Raw genomic sequence first — 10,646 nt, 5'->3', positions numbered from 1 at the left:
GAAAGCGACATGTGCTGAACCAACTCGTGCAACCACTTAGTGGGAGGAGTAATCCGAGCAGATTTAATGACATTCGCTGTTGTTGTTTAGTTCCACATTGCTCTTAAATGACAGATTCAGATAAATAGGGCTTTACTTCAGGCTGCATGTTTAAGAGTTATTTATTTTGTTTACTTGGCATTTCCACTGACTATTACTGCTGTAAAGTGATGCTTTCTGATAAATTCATTAAGGTGTTAGCTTGTGTTTCTTGCTGTATATATTGCACTATACTTGTCTTCAACATTGTAATTAATTAATGTGCCACATACCGGTGTAAGCTGTAGCATCTCCTATTATTCAATGCTCCAGCAGTGGCAGCACAGTCAGTCAGTTCACACCTGCCACTTGCAGTATATATCCTTGTTTGTTTCTATGACATAACTCACGCCTGCCTCGTAACGAAGGCGTAGTTGACATTCGCTTTGTTTTTCCTGCCATTGCCGTCCACGGATGAGCTGCACACTTCCCTACTGATCTTCAGAAGTGTTGCAGCTTGAAATAATTTTAATTTTGGCCAGCAACTCTCAGACCTTGTGCTACCTCTGCCCGTCTCCCCACGTCACTCAGGATCCTTCTTTTATTTCAATCTCTGTGGGGTTAATGCTGTACTGAGAAAAGACTCGTTTCATCACTCATGTGAAGATGTTAAAGTTGGCATTATAACACAGGGGCATTATAATATTAGAGTCAACTTAATTCAGCACATTTTTTACACGTTTCTCTTGCACTTCACAGCCAGGTGACTCTTAGCCTGCTTTTTTGCAACCTTTTTTTTGTGTCAGAAGTTTGCCAGTGATCAACAAAAGGACAATATGCGAACCTGGCAGTAGATGAAGAAACTGCAACATTGTCCACTTGCTGATAATTTACTTTAACACCAGGTTGCGGCGTACTTTCTTATGTTACTGACAACAACAAGTTAAAAGTTTGCAAATCAACTTATATATTTTTTTAATATAAAGAAACATAATTAATTGAAAACTAATCCAAGTAGTTGATTGTCTGAAAATTGGTCAAACTTAGCCCATGGACAAACGTTGCTCTATAGTAAAAGTAAAGATTTGTAAAGTGTATATTCAAGCATCAATTAATCTTTGGATTTTATTCTCAATCAATTATCTAATCTTTAAATGTAAGGGGATAAGCATAAAATGTCCTCCTTTTATATTTAAACAAATTATACATATTTAATGGTAACAAAACACAAAACTGAATCAATTCAGTATCATTTAAATTTAAAATAAGAATTGTAAAATAAACTGATGTTTTTTTTACATTGATTAATTTACTCTTCTTTAGAGCTTCATTTAAAACATTTATTCTGGGGGGTGTTATTAATGCAACAGGAGCGTCTTACTGTTAAAGGTTCTGCACAGCCCTTCACCCTGCTCCCCCTTAGCCCTCTGCACCCTGTTTCCTGTGACACTGGACATTCCAATGGAAACTGTTTCTATGCTAATGTAGTCACCTCATGTTTTCCACCCTTTCTCCAAAGACTTAAGCATTCCTACTCTTCCTCTCTACTCATCTTCCTCATCTCCATTAAGTCCACACACAACTGTAGCTGCTGTTGTCCCGTGCAAAAATTTAGCTATAGTCACTGCTTTCATTCACACAAACATTGGCACATATTTTATCAGGCAAAATCCCCCCAGCCCCCTTTTGTCTGTGCCACCCGCTCTCTTTATCTCTCTCTTGTTCTCTTTCACACACACATTTTTCCCACCCCTTCTACTAGCCGGCCCCCTCGCTCCATCCCTCCATCCCTCCATCCCTCCTTCCCTCTCTCTCTCTCTCTCTCTCTCTGTCTCTCTCTCTGTTTGAACCTCTGCTGTCTGCCTGCTCCCATCAACTACAATCCCTTCCTGTCCCCCTCACCACTTTTCATACACTCTTTTCATCTACACATCCCCCTCGATTGCAAAAAAGACACACACACACACACACACACACACACACACACACACACACACACACACACACACACACACACACACACACACACACACACACACACACACACACACACACGCCCTCGCTCTTCCTTTGTCTACCTGCCAAATTTTCCAATAGCAGTTGGGTTCCCGTGGATTAATGTGTGTATCCCCATGAAGTTAAGGATAAAAAAAGTACAATAGAAAGACAGGGTTGCAATATTTATATTTATTAAAGTTATAGGTTGCGTAAGAGAAGAGAGGCTTCTTTGTGCACACCTTGTTTTGAAAAAGTGAGTGTATATGATTTAGAGCTTCATTTCCTCTCCTCATCTCAAAACTTTGAGCACAGATAAAAAGTTCTACAGAAAAATCAAATATGGTTTTCCTTTCGTTTTGAGACTAGAATAGATTAGAAATCACATCTTTGGCAGTCATGAAAAAAAGAAAAATGTGCCTCTATGATTTTCATTGCACACTTCAGAAATGATTAGGCAGCTGCAGGTGTTCTCAACAGAAGCCTGCAGGGCAGGCAGAGTGCAGTGCATCAGATCTTTGCTTCTCATGCACTCCAACACTGATAGAGAAATGAGCAGACAATGATTCTGACATGTGAACCTGATGTACGCCGCAAGCTGGGGTCATTCTGGTGCTGAAGAGGGGTGTCAACATTGCAAATGCAACATTGGTTGTGTTGTTTTAATTTAAGAGCACTCATTGCTTGGTCATTTGGCTGCTGCCAAGAAAATTCCTTTCAGCATTCTTCCAGTGAAAGCTAATGTTGTTAGGCTGCGGGAGTGTTTGCCTTTAATGCTTTTAATGTTTGTATGTTTTTGTCTCTTGTATAAATATGGAATAAGTGCTAGAGGGACAGAAGACAAAAAGTGCAACACAAAGGTTGTACTAGCCTATTGGTGCGTGTCTCATATCTATATCTGTGTGTGTTTGGAGGGAGACTGGGCGGGTGTGAGAGACAGGGATGGGGTTGAACATGTTTGATGTGCTGTGATAACTCTGTCCGGTATGTGGCTTCCATGGGAACTCCTTACCCTGGGGACATGGGCGAATAAGCTCCTGCCTAAAGGGCAACTTCCCTCTCTTTATTGCCTGTCTCCCCCCCCCCCCCATTTTTTTTTGTCCCCACATCCTGTTAGCCTTTACCTTTTAAACTCACTGTATACTACAGTATGTCCCCCCTAGCCTGCTATGGCTCAGATAATTTTCTTTAGTTATGCTCATGCTCAAACTCTCATATAATACATTTATTCTCTGTGGTTTGCAGGGCTGAAATGATATGTTGATTGCAAGTGGAGACATTTTAAATAATAATGAATTGAATATTGTTTTGAACCAATAGATATAAAGTGTTTAACTGGTTTTATCATCTCCATCAAATGTGAGGATTTGCTGCTCTTTCTGTGTATATTTTTATCAATTTAAAATGTACATCATTGTATTTTTCAATCTTGGTTTGAAAAATATGGAAAATCATTATCTTATCATTTTTTGATGATAAAATAAGTGTTAATATACTTAATCTATTTATAGACCGATTGAAAAATCCCCCAGAAAACAACATTAGTCACACCCTATTGTTGCAATCAGGTTGTTGCATACGTAATTGCTATATGACAATTCACACAATAGTTGATGTGGAATGAACCACACATCAGAAATGCTGTGTGGTTGAGTTTAAAGCATTTTCATGCCAATTGTGAAGTCAATAATTAAGTTCATGAAATGCTAATTACTGCTTATTTCTCAGAGCATGTGTCTGTGTCTTGGGAATGTCGCCCAACTGGAAGTCTCCCTTGTTCTTCAAGAGCCTCTTAGCAGTTGGTCTAATATCTGCCTATTGTGTTTTCAGTTTGACTGACAGCTTCTGGCATTGCATGTTAGAGTCCTCCCATTTGAGCAGGAAAGACAACAGGCTTGATGTAAAGTGTTAATGACTGTGTTATAAAAGAGATAACAGCTTCTGAGAGCCCCTATGAGCACCCAGTGGTCATGGTGGGCTTTGTTCATTAAAGTTGAAAAAAAAGGTCTAGACCTGCTGCTGTGACTTTGACTGAGCCCGGCATCTGTCAGAGAAGAACAAATTTCAGTGAGCCAAAGAGACTGCACATGTGTGCTCCTTGACGATGAGCTTCAGATCGTAGCGTGCTGTAACTGTAGAGGGGGCGGGTGAATACAGTGGCCCATAAGAGTCCTGCCTGTTCAGTTAGCAATGTAATGGGTTGAGTTGTAAACTCATATGAAAAGTGAGTTAATATTCTGACCCAGGCTGTACTTTTTCTTCCATTTATAGATCACAACACATCACTCACTTCTTCAGTGAAGCTTCGGTTGTTGGTTTGCATTTGCATGCCCAATTCCGGCAATTTGAGTTGCTGAAAATATAATCATAAATGTCGACTCTGAGCTTTAATGCAACCTTTATTGGAAGCCCAGCGCCATCTCCTAGAGCGTTTCACATTAGGCACAATTGATCGTACTGTACCTGAGCACGATTGCCTTCCCCTTCCCCTCCCCCCACTGGTCTGTGTTCACATTAGTAACATCATTGCGTGCCAAAGTAAACTTGCATACACAGTCTGATACATCAGGTGTCAGTATGCACACATAGTTGATTTGCAAATTTGCCAGAAGCAAAAATATGTATTGGTTATTTCAGAGATGACAACAACAACAACACTCTTTCTACTTCCACATCTACCGTGCAGCTCAGAGGACAAACTGGGCCTGTGCTGCACAGAAACAATGTTTTTTGAAACAACAGGAGCCATTTAGAATTATGTCATATAACCACAGTTAGATACATGCTCCAGAGTAACTTCAGGATGGCTGGTATCTTGATTAAAACATCATTGGCTGTCAGATGGCAGAGGAGATATAATACTTGGGGCCAGATCAGGAGTGATAGAGGAGAAGTGGAGCTAAATATGTTATCTGAAAGATGCCCATTGGTGTACACACACTCCTTCACATACACACAAAAACAAACACAGTGAATGAATTACAGCATTGCAGGGAAGACACCATGCCATGTCAGAGGACACCAGCTGTGTTCAGTTTCACCCTGTGCTGGCAGAGGATAACACCGAGGGCCTATTTAAAACTGTCTATTATCACCCTGCCTGAATGCTTGACTTGGTATGCACTGAGTAATACTGTCTGTGGATCATAATCATAATCAAAGTTGTGGATATTTATGAGCTCTTAGTTGAAGATGTGTTGTCGTCTCTCAAGCATAGTTGGACAATCATTCTGAGTATGAATTATTCACACTCCATTGGCCCATAGTTTATCATTAATATTGAATGTAGGTATCGTGTACTCTCTACAGAAGCTTTCTGTTGACTAATAGAGCTATTGAACTCAACTTCAGGCACAAGACGCTGATAAACATGCACTTGGAGTTTGATGAAGCCATGTTTAATTCTTGACTAGGCTGACTGGATACTATTTGAGGACTCTTTGGTTTGAATGTCAAACTTTAGCAAATATGCTCTCCGTTTTTGATATTTTTACCCTATAAGGGTACAACGATTTCACATCTGAGTTTGAGTTACATTGACCAACTAATTACCTCAGGTCACTTTGCCAAGTGGCTGTGGAAAAACATCATTTACGGATGTTTGTACTTTCTGAAGTTGTCCCCTGTATCTGATTGCTAGAAACTTTGTACCAATTATGGAGCACTTCAGTTTGTACACCATTAATGTTTGCAACGTTTTGCAATCTCTCAAGCTTAATTGGATAAATGCTTTAATTGAGGTTTAACAGGAAATCAACATTTCACATCCTCAAGAGTTTCTCTTTGCAAGAATGAGCTGTGATTTGCACTACAAGAAAGAGCTGTTACATCAGTAACATTTTCTTTTAGTGATATGTTTTATAGCTTCATATCCAATCTTGTTCAATTTACACAGACATATGAGGCCCTTATGACATATTTTCTTAGAAAGGTGTTTGGGGATTCCCTGTTAATCGGATTCATCAATGTTTGCCTGTTATGTCCCTCTGAAGTCCAGGGATCCTGTAACTGTTGTTTCAGATGATTATAAATTATCCCAGCTCCATTCTTTCGAAAGATTTGGCAACAACAGAGCAATGACTCCCCCTCCCCTGACTGTCTCAATATTAATGCAATGTCTCTTTTGTCTTGCAGGGTTTACCTGAGGATCTTCATACAACAGTTAGAAAGAAAATCCCTGCAGTTTTCCAAACAGGCTTGAAAAAAACTCCCACTTTAGTGTTTGTTTGTAAGAGCTGTGAGATATTTAGTTGACTTTGATTAGTACTTCACAAAAGTGGGGTCTAAAGAAAATGTAGGAAATGGTGAGGAGGAACATGAAGAAAGAAACAGTTTTCTTACAACTGTGGTCTCACCCTCCTGTGCCATTAAACACTAACTCATAAAGGAGACGGGGAGAGGCAGATTGGAGGAAAAGTGGGATAGGGTCATCAGTTTGAACAGAGACGGTCACCCGCAGCTCTGGAAGGAAACCCGACACACTGGCAAGGGTGAGTGGGTGACCACAGAAAGAGGGAGAGACGGGGACTGACGGAGGAGCAAAGGTTTGGAGGAGGAGGAGGTCCAGGAGGAAGAGTGGGAGAAGCCATTCCCTATGGCAACTGACCCAGGAGAGCCAACAGGTACCGGGGACACCTCGGAGAAACCTGATGGACGGATGGAGGAGGATGCAGAGCGAGAGGGCAGGGCCGACCAACAGAGGGAAAGGACACACAGTACCCCGTCGGACTTCCCCTCCTCCCAGACTCAGGAGAGGAAACTGGGAGAGGATGGAGTAATCCAAGGGGGAGGAGGAGGGGAAGCCAGTAAGGCGGCTGAGGACAACCCAGACAGACAGATTTCATTCTCCACGCCGTCCTTAATAGTAGACTCTGGCCAGAAACGACTGAGGAGGGAGAAGCGCTTCTTCAGGAAGAGTGTGGAGATTTGTGAGCAGGACGATGAGGTGGAGGTGCCTCCTGAGGCACCCCACAGTGCCCCCCATCTGGAGCTGCGCTCCTCAGACTCAGTCTTCACCAGCAGTGCCACGCAGCAAGGAGCTGCTTCATCCTGTGCTGCAATGGGCCATGACCCATCCTGCCCCAGCTCCAGCCAGGAGCCTGGCAAGGATGCCTCTTCCACTGCACTCATCCAGAGGGGGAAAGAGAGGGACCGTGAGCTGGAGGAGGAGGCAGAAATGAAGGCTGTGGCGACGTCTCCTGGAGGCAGGTTCCTCAAATTTGACATTGAACTGGGCAGAGGAGCCTTCAAGACAGTATACAAAGGCCTAGACACAGAGACCTGGGTGGAGGTGGCTTGGTGTGAACTTCAGGTAAGACAAGCTTTTCAACCTTTTACTTTATGTGATGCCAGATATTCAACCATACTTAAATTTTAGCTCTGCGTTTTATATAACAATAAACTGAAATATTTACAAAAAAGCCCAACTAATTTATGGATTGAAATAATCCAATATGTGTACAGAATCATCAGAGGTTAATACTTTATATCAATTATTAGTTGTTTTCAATCTCTGGCTTTGGGGAGCTTTTAAGCTCAACGTTGCTCTTTGAAAAATTGAATCACATTAGATGTGTGCCAGGAGCTTTTCTATTGAAATCTAGAAATCTCTGCACGTTGTCTGCTTGCTTTTCATACAGCCAGTCTGCAATTCAGTGAAGACAGAGGTGAAACGGAGGAGCATCGCTTGTAGTTGAATGACAGCACAAAGTGAAAGTGGAGGCTTTGCCTTTTCTAGGACTGTTATAAATAATAGAATCACGGCTGCCAGCGCTTCTTCATATCGTGCGAGGGTATCCTATAAGAGGAGGCTTTCTTTGTATTAGCCTGAATTATAGGAATTCACTCGTTATATGAGGGGGAATATTTGTTCAATTGATTGCATTATTTATATAATTTATATCAGGAAAGAAACATCTTGATAGTTGAAGAACAAATAAATCAGCTTCTCAAAGAAGCTAATTTTATCACTCATCAAGTAGCCCATTATGTACAAAAAACATTATGTAGGGCTTGCTATAGTACATGTCTCTGCTTTCTCTTGTCTATTATGTGCAGATATGAGGTATGAATTGGAAATAGTTACACTCTGAAGCTCTGAATGGGATGCATTTTCTGAGCACAGAGCAATAAGGAAAACTGTAGCAAATGTAGGTGTAACGACTGCAAACATTACTGTAAGAAACTCTCTGTCATGCAGTGACATTGCAGTGGGAAGATGATCATGAATTTTTATAAATGACCTACAACCAAGCACTGTTCCAAGTCGTTACACAATAAATACAGCCAGATTTATCATGAGGAGTAATGGGAAACATTGTTAGATGTTGGGATTTCAACATGTGGTGGGAGGGAGACACACTTGTGGAGGAGAAGAGAAATGCATCCCTCTGACTCTTGGCCCCTCAATAGAGAGCAGTGTTATGGTAAGCCGTCAGATTTGACTGCCGGCTTTGTGTGAGAAAAGTCAGTCATGTGTTTGGTTTGAAGCTTATTCCAAAACAGAAGCCCAGACTAATCCTTAAGATCAAGCTCTGTCTGTTGGACTAACAAGCAGCAGGTTCTTCCCCGTCACCTTTTTCTTCACAGGTGATTCAGCTTCACATAAGCAGCTCTGTATATTATATTGGAAGAGCTCCTGTTCAGTCCCACTTAAATACTTGATACGCTCTGTTTGCAAAGGTGTTCTGTTTCACCTTTGATAATAATGCTATCATAAATATATTAATGTCATGCCACCAGACAGAATTATTTCCTGACACCAGCAAAGGCACCGATCTGTTGTTCCTTTTGCTGGTAAAGCAATTTTAAAAAAGAAAAGTCAGAATGCGTAAAATGATGAGTTTGCCCATATTGAATTTGGTCACTATAAATGCATCATCAAAGTCTTGTTTATACATGAAAATTTGTTTTAGGGGTTATTTGTTGATGAAGCGGCAGGAAACACACATTGTGTAAATAGAAAGACAGCCTCTTAAGACCAATACAGACTGGGATTTTTTAAAAAGGAGCAACAGAAATAATAAGAAAGTAGGGCAGAGTGTGAGAAGAAAAAGAGAAAGACACAGGAGGTAATGGTGATTGAAAGAGAGAGACAGAGGGGGAGACGAGCAGCCAAACAGAGGATTACCATGGCATCCCTCCCAGAGAGCAGCCGCCTAGCTAATGCTAACTTACCACATGCAGGGAGACACATGGACATAAATAAACACACATGCACACACAGACACTACACAGCTACCAGGTCACAGGTCTTTAAATGAATTCAGTGCTGCATTCAAGGAAACATTGTAGTCAGCCAGGTCACGTGATCTGTCCTATTTAGTCAATCAAACCAAAGCATACATCGGTTCATTGCAAATTAATAAGTTGCATTAGAATTAACTATAGTTATCAGAACAATATGATTTAATATGATCAGCTTACTGGGTTATTTATAATGGAGTTGACACAAGTATTAACATGTAATGCTGTTGTTGGACACAAACACAAAAAACTTGAATTCAAACTATTTATTATAAGGGAAGGTCAATAAAATGAATGCACCGTTTACCAAAAAATGTAAGATGGGATAAGATACTAAATATTTAATGTAAAATGCTGCTATCCTGTGAGACTGCAGCCTGGGAGCACCTAGCTCCTCTCCTCCTGTGTCCACAAAGAGAGGGAAGCCAGGGGATTAGCTGTCCAAATGCAGCTTGAAAGAGTGTGTAATTAAAGTTCACAGTGCGGACACCATCGCTCTTATTTCCTTTCCCTTTCCCTGGGAATTCCATCCCTAAAAGGACAGAGCAGTGCATCTCCCATGATAGCAATTTTACCCCTTGTCACCTTTAGAGAATATGTTTGTATGTGCCTTGTACATTTATTATATTTCATCATGAAAGCTGTTGCTCTCTGTTCGTCTGTGTCAACATGTGCCACTGTATGTGTCAGACTCTCACCCTTCCTCTCTTAGCCTCCCTCAATTTCTCCCTCCATCACTTTTTTGTCTGTGTGAGTGAGCATGCAGAGTGATCCAGGGGAGTTAATTACAGTGGGTGCCTGTGAGGCTGGAACAAAAACCCTGCACAGACAGCATAACTCGGGCAGCAGAAACCAGACTGGTTCAACCCAGTTATCCCAGACTGGTCCAGCTCAGCTCTGCTCAGCTGTGCCAGACTCTCATGAATACAAAAAAACAGATAAACCAGAACAGATTGGGGGTGATATTGGGGTGTGATTTGTAGTTATAGAGCCTCTTGAATTTATATTGAAAGATACAGTATACGACAGCTTAGAAGGCTCACTTTTAAACAATTATTTTTGTAATGCTTATGAAGACTGTCTCATGATTTAGTAAACATTGACATTATAGTTCAGTGAGCTTGGCCTGTGAAACAGAATTTGGACACTTTGTTTGCATCTGAATTTGAATTGAGCAATTTGCAATGTTGAGAGATGTTCTGTGGTCGTTGCCAGTTTCTTCTGGTCAGAAAAATAGCTGTTTTCCTATTCATTGATAGAAACAATCTGGTCCTATGTCTTTGTCAATGTTAAACAAACAGGAACAAGAGAGGAGTTGACAATTATCTCAGTTGTTTCAGAATGTTTTTTTACACAATTGCAAAATAGTAAAGCAAAAGATTCCCTGT

At 41.0% G+C, this 10,646-nt stretch overlaps 1 protein-coding gene across 9 annotated transcripts in view; it reads left to right on the top strand.

The window, feature by feature from the left end:
* The window catches only part of wnk3 (WNK lysine deficient protein kinase 3), a 36,005-nt gene that overhangs the window by 1,933 nt on the left and 23,426 nt on the right, over positions 1 to 10,646 (top strand). For all 9 annotated transcript variants that reach the window (XR_010667522.1, XM_065961222.1, XM_065961227.1 and 6 more), the window contains exon 2: positions 6,148 to 7,324. Coding sequence is in view for 8 of the 9 variants with exons in the window: in XM_065961222.1 (XP_065817294.1) it covers positions 6,608 to 7,324 (717 nt within the window). In the remaining variant the exon portion in view is untranslated. The remainder of the gene's footprint in view (positions 1 to 6,147; positions 7,325 to 10,646) is intronic.

This window comes from Labrus bergylta, chromosome 12 (genome assembly GCF_963930695.1).
Source record: "Labrus bergylta chromosome 12, fLabBer1.1, whole genome shotgun sequence".
NCBI classification, from domain to species: Eukaryota; Metazoa; Chordata; class Actinopteri; order Labriformes; family Labridae; genus Labrus; species Labrus bergylta.
The sequence above is the reverse complement of the archived record's forward strand: the minus strand, read 5'-3'. Positions and strand labels throughout refer to the sequence as shown.